General features: G+C 35.6%; 1 protein-coding gene across 1 annotated transcript; it reads right to left on the reverse strand.

Annotated features, from left to right (window-relative positions):
* Nucleotides 1-3,743: 3,743 nt before the first annotated feature.
* On the reverse strand, nt 3,744-4,424 carry LOC133174792 (uncharacterized protein K02A2.6-like). The gene has a single exon (XM_061309890.1). The coding sequence runs from the start codon at nt 4,422-4,424 to the stop codon at nt 3,744-3,746; it is 681 nt and encodes a 226-aa protein (XP_061165874.1).
* Nucleotides 4,425-15,422: the final 10,998 nt, after the last annotated feature.

Genomic DNA, 15,422 nt, shown 5'->3' on the forward strand with positions numbered 1-15,422 from the left:
TATTTTTGCAGACCTATTTTTGTGTTCATACGAAGCAGAATTTATTCAAAGGCTTAAACATGAGAAGAAGACTTATTGTGGCCTTGAAATCGACATTCAGAAATATCGACGACACATTATCAACTAATTCACAAGTCAGCCAAAAAAAGACCCATGAAATTCTTTGATATATCTAAATGTCGAGTTAAAGGCAACAATTTTAAAAGCAAGTGTAAGAGCCTAATTAATTTTAAAAATTATGTTGTGTAATTAAAAAAAAAAGAACTAGGATAGCTTAACATAAAGCACTCTCGGAGTATCAAATTTAATGTCCTTAAAATTGCTGTTCATATGACAAATATTAGTTTTCACACATTCATTTTCTGTCTAGCTTTACACTGAAGAATAAAAAACCAAATATATATATGATATACGCAACCGTATACTTTTACGTAGGTCTGTTTTATTATCACTCATAAAACATCACAAGTATAATTTAGCCGGATATTGATAGTTACAAACATCACATTTTGAAATCCTATCCAATCGACAACCATATTTAAAATAAAATGGCATCTGTCCTACTTTTCCCATACGCTTATCGAACGCTCACTTCACGGGTTCCCCGAAACGTTGCATGGTTAACACAAAACGCTTCTAAATTTACATGAAAAGAAAATCAATGAAGTCACACGCTTAAATAGGGTAGTAGTATGATTCAGGGTTTGTATATTCTAAGCAACATATGTACAAAGATAAGGCAAACTCACCATGTCAGATTTCTTTGGTCGTTGTGATTACCCTGTTAGCAAACATATCATTTGGTTTTATTTTTGACTGATGCTTTTCATACCAATTTCGAGACCTTTCTTTTTATGCTTAATTTGACTAGGGAAAATTCCGTGTACCTGATCAAAACATCGATCTCCCGGCGAGTTTGATCGGTCAACAGGGAATGCTTACTCCTTCTAGGCACCTGATTCCACCTCTGAGGTTCCAACAGTCTGTATTTTATTCCCTGTTAATAGATTTATATTGTTTGTAGTTTTTTAAGATCTATCAATGTTCGTTATCTTTCGCCTTTTTCATAAAAATTATTATAAGCATTATGTCGGAGCATTTAATTCAAGCAATGTGTCATGCTCTAAATATAAGAGCAAATATTTGTTTTTGAAAATGTTGAAAATTTAATGCAAGTTTTTTTTTTTTTTTTTTTTTTTTTTTTTTTTTTTTTTTTTTTGAAAAAATACGACTATGCAAGATTTGATTGATAGTGTTCATTACTTGATGCTAGAGATTTATCACCATTCGTCATATATACATATTACATTTCTGTTTTCAACAGCTGTTTCATATTTGAATGTTTTTTCGTGACTATAGACTTTAATTCGAACTTCTATTTACAGTATATGACAAAGGTGACTGTTTCAGTTTTTCCATCGTTAAATTTATTTTCTAATGTAGTTACAACACACTATCGCCTGTATAACATGATTATGTCAATAAGCTAATTCTATACACAAAAGCAGCCATGGGTACGTTGGAATTTGAAGATAACGAACACTGATTGAGCTAAAATTTCACTTGAAAAAAATGAAATTGAAAGCAGATCTAGAGCAAACATCGACCCTGTAAAAACCAGACTTGTGCAATGGAGGAAGACGCATCCACTGAGTCACGGACACTTTTTTCATGATCTGGTAAATCGAAAAAACTGTTAACAATTAAGGAATGTTTTTAAGTTTTGTGTGAGTTATTGGTGTGTAAATCACACATACTTGTCACGTAGGCATATTTCATGAAGCGCGCTAGCATCATCTAATTTGTCAGCCTTGGTTTAAAAATTGTTAGCAGGTAGTGCATGCTCTTATGTAGTTAATTGATTGATTGATTGTATGTTGTTTACGTCCCATTCGAGAATTTTTCACTCATATAGAGATGATCAGCATATACCGGTGAAGTGCTTAAAATTTAGATCTTTACTTGGCACTCAGGGCCATCGAGCAGTGTGGGTTCTTTATCGTGCCAACGCTTGTCGTGATACGGGAGCTCGGTTTTTAAGGCTTTATCCAAAAGAACCACAATTTCAAAGTGCCGCCGAGCGCTAGGGAAAGGAACAGTTGCTACCTATTATGTTTTTTATCTTAGGCCGGTCGCGCCCGAGGTTCGAACCAACGACCCTCCAATCAAGGACCCAGGGCTCTAACAACAGAGCTACCGTGACGGTTAAATGAACTCGACAATAAGTTCTAAACCTTTGAAAAGTTGACGTTACAGAGTTTTCCAACAATGTCGATTAAAGTAAACATTTTGAAAAATTATCCTGTTTGCTAGAGCATCATGCGGATCGTTTTGTTTATTCATTTCTTTATTTCATTTATTTATATATTTATTTGTTGCATTTTAAGGATGTTAAGGAGGTATTAAATCAAAGTAAAATAAAGTCCTTTGTTCTGAAAATTTAGCGTAATTAAAAAAAGAAGAATTTGACAAAAATTTGGATTGAAGATATATAAGGGTCGGGTCACTTTGATGACACACCTTGTCGGTCGGACGGACCAGGTCATGTTTTATAGTATGCCTTATAACCTCGTTGGTGAAGGAGGAATATAATACTGCTATAAAGAAAACAAATGTTGACATGGGAAAGCTTAAATCACGCATTTTGCAAAAAAGTTTAAAGCTTAGTTAACCATTAGTGTTTAAAGTCAGCAATACTTTAAGAAATGAAACAGTTTTCGCAAAATTAAAGATGAACTCACTAGAATCGTTTTACAGTTGATGACAATTCTTTCTTAAATCTGTTTGAAAAAAAAATTGATTTCAATGGAATCAATTCATCTGTTGCGTATAAATCTATTAATCCTGTTCGTTAGGCAGGTAATACAACATGTCGTATTAGTTCACCTAATATTTCACTTTACAATTTTTTTGGGTGAGTTTCCTCATCCTGAGTGGATAGCGACGTTCGGGTGCTGCATTAGTCTGATCAGGCACCTCCATATCCTTTTTTCCATAAGTCCAGAAGCTTTGCTGGCTTTTCCACCATCTCAGGAACTTCCTTCTCTGGTTCTTTCGGAGACTTCAATGCCCTATCCGTGTCTGTTTCCATAAAAGATGCTAACCCTACATGAAGTGGTTGTGATGTAGGTTCTGGCTCCAGCAATGTAGCAGACGATGCTAATAGATAATCTATATGGCAATAACGAATGCGTTTTCCAACTCTTACGTTATACGTTAAGGGTCCTAACTGCCTATGAACCACACCAGATATCCACTTCCATTTTTGTCCTGGAACAGTTGTTTTCACTTGAACTTGTTCACCTTTCTGAAATTTCCTTACTTTAAAATGTTCACACATCATGTTGTTCTGTCATCTATTGCTGTTTCTCCTCCACCCGCTCCCGAAGATTAGGTTTAATGGAACTCAGCCTGGTTCGTAGCTGACTCTTAAGAAGTATTTCTGTGGTGATATACCAGTAGTGCTATGTGGAGTGATGCGATACCTTAACAGAGAGTTGGGAAGTCGTTGCTGAAGAGACCATCTATGACCATCATAGTCTAGCTTCTTTAATACTTTTTTTAAGAATCTGTACTCTTCTTTCAGCCAAACCATTTGACTGAGCATGACAGGGTGGTACAATTGAATACTTAACTCCACTTTGCTTCATGAAGTCTTGAAACTCCGAAGATGTAAACTGGGGTCCAATGTCACTTATTATTTCTTCAGGTATTCTAAATGAGGCAAACCATGTCCTTAATTTTTAAATGGTATTCCTGCTTGTGGTGGACTTCACAGGTATGACTTCCAGCCATTTTGAAAAGCTGTCTACAATAACAAGAAAGAAGTGTCCCTCATATTCTGCATAATCTATATGTACCCGTTGACCCGGTCTAGAAGCCCAAATCCAAGAATGCAGGGGGCTTTCTTTTGGAGTGTTTCTTGTATATGCACAAGCTGAACTTCTTTCAACCATGTCTTCAATATCCCTGTCTAGATAAGGCCACCAAAGATATCCCCTGGCTAAGGCTTTTGTGCGAGACATTCCCAAATGTTCCTCGTGCAGCTCTAGCAACAATCGACCTCTAAACATTTCTGGAATGATCACTCGCATCCCCCACCAGATCAATCCCTTTTCCAGTGTAAGTTCATTCCTTCTATCGAAGAAAGGTTGCAAACCAGCATCCTCTACATGAGCTGGCCAACCATTCAGAGTGAAATCAAACATTCTCGACATAATCGGGTCTCTTCGAGTAGCTATCGCTATCTCCTGACTAGAGATTGTTAAGCACATATCCAATGTAAATATTCCTTCTTCTGTTTCCTCCTGTTCTATCTCATGTAATGACAATCGCGATAAGGAATCACAATTTCTATGCTGTTCAGACGATCTGTACTGCATGTCATACTGATACGCTTCCAGGATCAGCGCCCAACGTTGCATTTTTGCTGCAGCTTATGGAAGAACTCCGACCCTTCTTTGGTCCAAGAATCAACAACAATGGTTTGTGATCCGTCACCAACGTAAATTTGCGTCCAAACAGGTACGTATGTAATTACTTTACTCCAAATACTGATGATAATGCCTCTTTTTCTATTTGAGCATAGCTTCTCTCGGTTTCACTCTGTGTTCTGGAGACAAAAGCTATTGGTCTCTCCGAACCATCTTTCATTACATGTGACGTAAGTGCTCCGATCCCATAAGAGGAAAAGTCACACGACAAACGTACAGGTTTGTTGGGATCATAAAACACTAAACGTTTGCTCTCAGTGATCATCTTTTTACAAACATTAAAACTTTCCTCACAGTCAGCAGTCCAATTCCACGGTTCATGCTTTTTAACAACTGATGGAGTGGATTTAACTCAGTACTTAAGTTTGGCAGAAAAGCACCATTGTAATTCACCAAACCAAAAAAAGATTTTAATTCTTTTACTTCGGTGGGTCTAGATGCCCTTCATGGCCTTGACCTTTTCTTCAGCTGGGTGTACTCCATTATGATCTAACAGGAACCCCATATAGACAACGTGGTCTGCAAGAAACTCACACTTCTCTGCTTTCAACTTAGTGTTATGCTTTCGCAGACGTCGGAACACTTCTCGAAGCGTATTCAGGTGAGTAATATCATCAGTCGCTGCAATTAGAATGTCATCTATTCGACATACCACATGATCTAATCACAATAGAACTTGGTCCATCACTGACTGAAATATTGCACTTGCAGAACTAACTCCGTAAGGTAGCCTGGCATATCGAAAGAATCCAAGGTGAGTATTGATGGTTAAGTATTATTGAGATTCTCTTTCCAATTCTAGCTGAGAAAAGGCTAGACTTAGATCCAAATTTGTAAATTTTTGTCCGCCTGCTAAGCTAGCAAACATGTCATCTGTATTGGACAGTATGCACCGCTCATCACTAATGACCCCATTAACTGTCATTTTATAGCCTCCACAAATTCTTACTGACTTGTCTGCCTTTGGAACCACCACAATAGGAGCTGCCCATGAGCTGTTTTTTACTTTTTTAAGAACATTTCTCTCAACTAATTTTCTCAGTTCTATTTCCATTAAAGGCATACGGTACTGTACGTGCTTTACAAAATATCGGATGTCCGTCATATGCATCCTTCAATCTACTTTGTGCTTTAAAACCCTTTATTGGTTCTGTGCTTGGTAGAAATATGTCACTGTATTCCCTCCTTAGGGCTTCAACTTCATTCATGGTGACTGCAAAAGACTTCTTCCTAGTTGAGTTTTATTTTTGACGGCCAGTCCCTCCCCAATGAACTAGGTCGATGTCCTTGGGCAACTAGCAATGGTAGCTGGGCAAACCCTTGCTCCTGGTACTTTACATGAACTCTACACACTCCCAGCAGTCCAATTTCATCTCCAGTATATGAACGAAGAACAGTATCTGTTTTTGTGAGCTTGAAATGCTCTACCGGTAATTGTCTTTTGTAAAATGCCTCAACTACAATGGTACGGACACTCCCGGCGTCTACTAAAAATACAACCTCTTCATCTCCCACAGTTATGTTAATATTCAACTTCCTTCTACTATGGTCAGTTTCATTGGTACAGAAAATACAACAAATGCAATCTGATCAATCTGTCTCATCATCCTGCTTAGTCACAAACAATGTTGGTTTTTCCAATTTTTTTCTCAAGTGGCACTTCTTCGTTATACGGCCAATTTTCTGACATTTGAAATACTTACTGTGTTTGAATTTATACTCCTTTGGGATATGGTTATTCCAACATCGGTAACATTCCTCTGCATATTGACTTTGAAATTTCTTTCGGTTCTTAGATTTTCTCACATATTTTTTTGTTTCAGCACTGTGTATGCCTTGATCAGGAGTCAAAAATGTCAACGTGTCTTTTTCAGCTGTTTCCATGGCATTCCCAATCTTGACCGCTTTATTGAAATCCAAATCTGTCTCCGATAACAGCTTTTTCTGTATTGTTTCTGACCGTAACCCACAAACTAGTCGATCTCTAAGTGCCTCAGGTAAAAATCCCCCAAACTCACAATGTGTGGATAGCCTCTTAAACTCAACTACATACGAGTTCACGCTTTCATCCTCCTGATGATTTCGCTTATTGCTTGAAGCCACAAGCGTCAGGCAGTATAAGGATCAATTTGTTCCATGGTCCGAAAGAGATCATACTTAGTGAGATAGATTTTGAACAAGCTGATATTAATCGGAATTGGTTACCTGCATTTTAACAAAAACATCTTGCAGAAGAAAGAATCATATTACTGAAGCAAAATATTGAGGTTTTTACTTCCTTCAGTTTTTTGGGTTTTTTTTTTTAATTTTTTTAATTTTTTTTTTTTTATTTTTTTTGTTTTTTGTTTGTTTGTTTGGTTTTTTTTTTTGCTTGCACCTGATTATTCTTTGGTATTCCCTATACAAACATATGTGCGTTTCTAAACCATTGGATTAGTCTATTTGTCTTGCTTTTTTCTTTTGTTCTATTAAAAGGGTGTGATAACTTCCATGGAAATAAAGTTTGTTCTTTTAACCTCATTCTTAAAATTTTTTAACTAAAAAATTTCTCTTTCTTAAATAACATAACATAACACACGGTATCTCTATATGAGTGAAAATTTCTCAAATGGGACGTTAAACAATATTCATTCAAATAATCAATCAATCTTTAGTCTTCAGACATAATTATATTTACGGTCGCCCGCGTGGCGCAGTGGTTAGACTGTTTGCTATAGAATTGCAGAGTAAGGAGTTGATCCTTACGTCGCGGGTTCGACTCCACTGCGTTACGTGGAGACCGGTCCTTCGGATGAGACCGTAAAACCGAGGTCCCGTGTCGCAGTAGGTGCTGGCACGAAATAGATCCCTCACTGCTCAGTGGCCCTTAGTGCCGAGTATAGGTCAAAATTTGCAGCCCTCCACCGGCAAATGGTGATGTCTCCATATGCGTGAAAAATTCCCGAGAGGGACGTAAAACAAAACAAAAAAACAAACAAACAAACAAACATAATTATATTTACGATTTTTTTCAATAGACTCCACACCAACAAGGGAAATTGTGTGCAGTTTTACTTTATAATGATAATCTTTTGAACATTTGGTCAACTGGTTTGATACATTTTGCCCTGGATCCAACATTGTGGAACTTTCATCATGCACGTCCTTATATGTCCTTACTTCTTATACAGGCCTTCAGTACGCGGCGGGGGATGGTCGGGCTGCCCCCCCCCCCCATTTTTTCTGAGAATAGCCTTTTTGATATAGTTTTACTATGTAAATTGTCGTTTTGAAGCTACTTGCCCCCCTCCCACTTTTTGCTGCTGTACAGTTGAACACAAGCAAATTTCAGCATTAAAAAAAATGTGCCGAGAAATCGGAGTTACAGAACCCCCCCCCCCCCCCCCCACTATGAAAGAGGATTTTCGAGTTTTTGCAGTTTACTTTTTTTTGGCTTGTCAATTTTTGCCCCCCCCCCTCCCCCTTCGGAAATGTTATATTAAGTTTGTGAAATAAATTATTATTTGTCTTCAAAATTCTGAGATTAATGTTCTCCGTAAAATAATTATGCATTAAAGTGCACGCTACAATTCGATATTCATTTTAAATTTTTTCAATTGGTATTATGAATAGCTATCATATTTTCAGTTGTTTTTGGCATTTCTGATCTCCTGTGCATTTGAAATTAATTAATGTAACCTCTACAAAGCCACAGCTTCCCAGCACAAATTAATCACATTAATTTGTTTTCCTTACTTACTATATTTTAATTTAAAACTATTTAAGGAATCTTCAATATCATGTCATATTAACTTCTTTCAAATGTTATCCTTATGCATGTACATTCCACTTGTATTCCTGTTATTTGAGATAAAATAAATATCGTTATCTAAATGTTTACTTTTCCATAAGTTTCCATTCTTCTGAAGAGTCGCAAAAAAGTGAAGATAAAAAAATCGTGATGTTTTGTATAAATCTTAAAAATGTAAGGTAATGAAATATTATGACCCCCCCCCTTAACTTCAAAACTGGACGGAAACATTTATTTCTTATCATGCTTATGTGTTCTATAGATATTAACTGTTCAGTCAGGCAAGCTTTTTGAAAAACTATTACTTGTTGAATTTAAATCTCTCGGAAATCACTAATGGTTTGGGCATGTAATACCCCAGCAACACTTTTACTAAGTCTTTGTACTCTTTTTCTTTTGGCAAGTCCGGTTGCACTATTTTTTTTTTTTTCAAAACTCCATAGGTCGTTGGACCAATAATCGACAAAAATACTGCTACTTTCTTTTGATCCTTAACTTCATTTGCCGCAAAAAATTGTTCAAGTCTTTCCACATAATTCGAGAAACTTTCTGTTCTTTCATTGAACTCACCGACTTTTCCTATGTGGGTCATGTTGATTCTTAGATGAAGAGAATTCCAGCGTTCCGAATCATTTGGTCCGACATTTATTCCCGAAGATTTTCTAAACATATTACAAACTTAATTCTACATAATTCATATTATTCGGTTTGAAAACAAGTGTTGTATTGTAGCATGGAATTATTATTTGTGATGTTGTCTGTCCTATAACAGCAACTGGCCGTGCCTACAAATTGAATACCGCGCGTTAGCGCGGTATGATAAATTGTCGGCACGGACAAGTGCTGTTATAGGACCGACGACATCCAAACATAAGAATTCAATGCTTATATTTACATTCTCTATTTTTATTTCTTGTTAATTGTTAATTTCTTTAATCTTTATTATGAATTTAGCGTCTTTCAGAACTGGTGTGCTTAATAGACGTAAGAGCCATTGTAACTTTGGAAAGGTAAATAACGCAAATGAATATTGCGAGGGAAAAAATAACAAATTAATTTTAAACGTAAAATTGTTATAATTTTACAATAATTTAATAAGATAATTGTTTTTAATCAAATAGAGCTAAACAATATACATTCGGGTGTTCCTATAGCATTGAAAATGCTTATAGTTCCTACCATGTATATACTACCACACAGTGACAAGGTTTCGCGTGTGTTATTGGGTATCGAATGTTGTAGGTTTCCAGTGGATTTCATAAAGAAAATTACACTGAATGTAAATATACATTAATGTTAATACCTGACCCTTCACTATATTATTTGTTTATGAACAAAGGCATTATAAAGCAGTTCTTATTGTACCTCTTTGAAAGAAATACTTTCTATAATTTAAATACATATTGTTCTGAAGTTAATTCCGTTTGTAGCTAATAAGACACTAACATTAACCAACGAAACAAACAATAAGATTTTATGACATCCTGTCATTTCTTCTTGATAGAAAAAAATGTCCGAATGTCAAGAATAAGCAGAGGAAAAAAGTTCACAACTTATAACTACTTTAATTATACCGTTTGAATTCCGGACCACCAAGTAAAATTTTCGTCAGTAGGACATACTCTAGTGAATTGAGTTTAATAAAACCGAATCTGTTAAAATAAGCTTATTAATAAATGCAAAATACTAGGTTACAGAATGTTCGAATCTTTTGAAAAAAAAAAATAGCATTGATATACTGGATAACAATATTGAATCAATTTTGAAAACAAGAATGTAAAAGATGAAGACAACAAACAGTGATCGATCTAAAAAAAATCTATAAATAATACAAATATATAAAGAGGGCATTAAACACTGACCCCTGGAAATTCCAGAGGTGGGATCAGGTGCCTAGGAAGAGAAAGCATCCCTATTGACCGGTCACACCTGCCGTAAGCCCTAGTCAAATCTAGTATAAAAACAAAGGCCTAACATTTAGTATGAAACAAGTCAGACCAAATACGACCTAATGATAAGTTATAGTTGCTAACAAGATCATTATAACGACCATAGAATCTACGAAAGGCTGACTTGAATCGAAGTTGTTGGAATCCCAGTAACATCAACTTATCAGTGAATAGCAAGCCTCGCTTATTCTCTTAATAGCGAATAAGTTGGGAGACATTTATAAACACTATAGGCAGGTAATTGTGGAATATTGCTACATAAATAAGGAAAAGCTGACGTCATCTCGTTTGTCATACATTCTAGTTGTTCGTTGGCCTTATCATCTAAAGTCATTAAAACATCTAAAAATGTAACAGATTTGGCAGACTCTGTGGTGTCCTTTATTTCACGTTCACTAGGATATATCGAGTCGACATATGAATGAAAGATATTATAATATATTATAATTACATTATAATTAATAATAGATAAATATATAATTATATTATAATATGACATTATTATATAATTTATATTAATAAAGGAAATGAAATATGATATAACGAACAGTATTCAATCTCGAAAGTCCAATGAAGCAATACAAATTTGGAGCAGAGCAAACATGGACCTCCAGAAATATCAGATGTGGAATCAGGTGCCATGGAGGTGTGAGCATCCCCCGCCGACCAGCCACACCCGCTGCGCGCCCCCGTCATGATCGGGAAAAAACCCGGAAAAATCCGTAGACAGTTCAGTGTATGAATAATGGCCTAACAATTAGTATGAAGAACGTCAGTCAGCATTTGACTGAATGATAGGTTGTATGTGCTAACAAGATAATGAAATTCATCGGAAGAATAATTCCGGTAATTTCGAATCCCTTTTAATACATGAATATAACTTAAAATTTGGAATAAGAAAATGCTTATAGGATATTAACAAGCCTAAATGCTTCGCAAATTTGAGCAATCCCACAGTTAACAAAATTACTTCCGTTTGTCATGAATTCACCCATTTACCCACTTACACACTCACTGGCGGGTAAGTTTTGTATGCTTTTTTCGCGAAGGGGTATTTCAATAGTAATATACGCACAATTAAAAGTGTGAAATGTTTTGATATTCAACTGTCTAGATATAAAGACAAAAAGTTTTATAAATGACAAAATGAAAGGCTTGAAGTTTCACAATGATAATAATTGTGATATCATTATTGTTTTTTAACAAAGGGAAGAGGGAAGTTCCGTTTTCTGTTTTAAAGTACTAATAATATGATACATCTGAAAAATGCCGGTTTAAAATAGCAAACCTTTTATATCTTAATCAATGGAGAGTCAGTTTAGAAAAAATGATTTACGTATGAATTTTACCTATTTTTCAAATGACGTTTTTTGAATAAAAGACACACGTTTCTAGCAAGGTATTGGATGTTTTACTGACTATAGACGATAAAGGCCAATTAAGAACTAAACTGTATGACAAACAAGATAATTTCAGCTTTTCCATCGTCAACTTTCCTTATTTATGTAGTAATATCCCACTATCACCTGCTTATGGTGTTTTGTCTCTCAACTTATTCGCTACTCATAGATCAAGAGCTTGCTGCGAGTACGATCAATTTTTTAAGCGAGGCATGCTACTCACTGATAAGTTGATGTTATAGGGATTTCAATACCTTTATTTAATGTCGGCATTTCGAAAACGTTATGGTCATTATAATGACCTTGTTAGCAATATATATAACCTATCATTGGGTCGTATTTTAGCTGACTTGATTCACACCAATTGTTAGGCCTTTGTTTTTATACTGAATTGACTACGGAAAGTTACGTCTACCTGATCAATACATAGGGCTCACGGCGGGTGTGACCGGTCAATGGGGGATGCTTACTCCTCATCCCACCTCTGGAATATCTAGGGGTCCGTGTTTCATGCTCTCTTCACATATTTGTTTTGTTTATAGATTTTTGAGATCGATCACTGTTCGTTATCTTCACCTGTTACACATTTGCACTCAATTATACAGGAAACATCATTAGCATGGACCAGATTTTGAGCTGCAAGCTTGATGCACAATAAAACTGCTGATGTTCCCTAAAAAAACGATCATTTCTGTTTCTCACCGAATAAACTCTGCGTTTTTTCAAAACAAACACCCTTTAAGCATATACAAACTGTGAAAGTTTCATGCACCTTAAATGAATCAAAGAAATTTGCATTGACAAGTCCATCGGGTCTTTTCGATAACTGAGTAAATGAAAGATGTATTTAATGTAGTTTTAGACTGTACTTTACTGTCAAGCACTGTGAACCTGGTCTTGTACATCTGAATAAATTACTTAATCACTTTGTATACATCATCAATGCAAAGCTATTCAGATCTTCAAAATGATAAATAATGTGATTTAACTGACTCTTAAATTTTTCTTTCTCTTCAGTTTATTTATTCAAAAGGCGACGTTTGAAGAAATAAATATCTTTAATGTTTCTTTATTTCTTTGTTATTTTCGTGAATGTTTGGCTTTTGAATTATCTAATAAATTCATTAAGCCCCCAATTTTATATATATATATATATATGTGTGTGTGTACGAGGGGTTATCTAAAAAGTTCGTGGACTAGTGCCATAAAATTAAAACCGCTTTAGGTACATCAATGAATTTTAACACAGTTAGTTAGCGTCATCTTTTCTATCTGTAGAATAAACCATAAATCATTAGTTTTATTTTTTAATAAATTGTTAATGTTTTTGTAAGCAATGGTATGTCCAGTCGGCGCAACCTCGAATATGACATTTTTTTTTCTATCTGAGTTTAACTGAGAAAAACTCTTTTGATACGAGCATTTGTCATCCAAAAAGCCTGTTAATTCAGGAATGTGGTATGGCATGATTGTTCCGTAAAATTTGCAATTTTTACCTAATTCTGTAAGTTCTATAAAATTTTATCGTTCATTTTCTATGGAGTGTCAAAACAATTAAGGACTTGAAAATTACATCGAAAAGGGGGAGGGGTTTCTTTTTCTAACATTCTATAAAGTTTCACCCTTGGAAAGACTGGTATAGACCTAGGAAATGTTTAAACGGACTACAGTGAAATAAAGTGTATCCAGAGTACTTGTTTTTAAATGCAAAAAAGATTCAGAGAGATGAGAGATGTACAGTTACTGTCGATTTGTAGTCAGGGAGTCAAAAGTCAGTCATGTCGAAAAGTGACATTGATCATGAGTAGCAAATATTGAACTCCGACAAGCTAAATATGTTGACATAATCAAGTGAGGAATTTCCCTATGTATAGATCCATTTATAATATTATATGCATCGAAAGCAGCTGTTCATGACATTTTAAAGTCATATAAACAAAACAGGATTAAGTCCTTACTTAACCCCAAAGAATCGCATCGAGATAAGTGTATGAGGTAGAGGAAGCGGGCTTGAGAAACAATGACGTTGTCGGACGTCATGAAACTAAACAGAGACAGCGCCGGGTGATCATATAATGTCTTTTTTATTTGGTAATAATTTGGCAAATAATCAACGTTTCAATCTGAAATTTTCAACATTTCTAACACTTTTGTTATCTTATTGCCTGACGCCACGTGCGTCAGGCAGTATAAGGATTAATATTTCAGGGATCCGAAACTAAGCGATCATTCTTAATGAACTAGATTTTGTGCAAGCTGATTTACATCGGAATTTGTTACCTGCATTTAAACAAATACAGTTTGCAGAAGAAAGAATCATATAACTGATGCAAAATAATAATGTGTTTAATTCCTTCAGTTCTTTTGCATGCACATGTTTATTCTTTGCGATTCTTTGTACGGACATGTCCGTGTAACATTTTTTCTGCGTTTCTAAACTACTGGATCAATCCATTTGCCTTCTAAGAAAGGGGTGACACAACGATTTCGCGCCAAATGTCACATGAAAATTATCTTCGCGCCTTTTTCTTGGGTTGTTCTATTAAATGGGTGTGATAACTTCTATGGAAATAAATAAAGTTTATTCTTTTAACATGATTCTTAAGCTCCAGATTTTTTATTAACAGTAAATTTTATCTCATTTTATAAGATAACACATTGTACATGGACAGGCAACACTAAAGCAGGGACCTATGTACTAGTTAGTATATAGGTCCCTGACTAAAGCAATGGATTTGCTGATTATTCTTACTATTTATCCCATAAGTGGACTTGTCTAATCATAAACAAACTCCCTCCACCTAGTAAATTGGACATCCCTTCTTGATTCAGTCTGTTTTCCACCTAGCCTTTCTTTCAATATTACATTTATTAATAATGTACATTGCAAGGTTAGGTTTTTAAAAAAAGCTTAGAAAGCCAGCGAGTAGCATATTATTTCATGCTTTGTGATGAACAAGGGTTTCCTTTTAATACAGTGACAAGAGTGTAGGTCAGTACCCGTAGAGGAATGGGCTTCACTCCCGTAAGGTTCCAAGTAAAGAATCGGCAAAATGAAGAAGACATCATGATCTGTACTTTTCATTTTTCATTTCATAAAAAAGCACGTTATTATAAAACTGAGAAAGGTCCTGAAATCGATTGAAAAGAAAAACTAAACAATTTCAAAACTATATATAACTGAAGATGTATTTTAAACTCATTTATAGTACATGTACATATATATGGTAAGACCATCATCGCGTGAGTTTTGTCCAGGGGGGGGGGGGGGGGTTAGTATCATTCTTGTTTTGCGCTAGCTATAAAATGTACAGGTCATTTACTTTGATTTCTAGAGCAGCATTGAAGCATTTTTGTCTCAAACACTTCAAGACAACTTTCTGAGTTAAAACTGTTCATAATTTACTTCGTCGTCGAGAACGACGGAAAACAGACCAGTCTATAAATAGAGGCCGTCTCATCAATCTATCACTGACCAGGGAGTGTGCATGAAGAAGTGAGCCCTCTAGTAAGAGAGTACATGTAATATGAATTTCTTTAAAACGAATCATCTAACTATTTTCCCCAGAATTATCAGTGGCGGATCCAGGAATTTCATAACGGGAGGGCGCAGTAGAAGGAAGGGGGTCTGGGGGGACTGTATTGAAACCCCAGTGGGTCCAGGGCAAAGCCCTAATGGGGGTTCGGGGGCGAAGCCCCCGGAAGCTGACGAATTCTTACTAATAAGGTGTTTTTCCTTGATTTTAGGATGATAAACATATATGTTCTACTTATATGTAGGGGGGGGGGG

Source organism: Saccostrea echinata, unplaced genomic scaffold (genome assembly GCF_033153115.1).
Source record: "Saccostrea echinata isolate AGI-Se365-2 ecotype Australia unplaced genomic scaffold, CSIRO_AGI_Sech_v1 ptg000059l, whole genome shotgun sequence".
Lineage (NCBI taxonomy): Eukaryota > Metazoa > Mollusca > Bivalvia > Ostreida > Ostreidae > Saccostrea > Saccostrea echinata.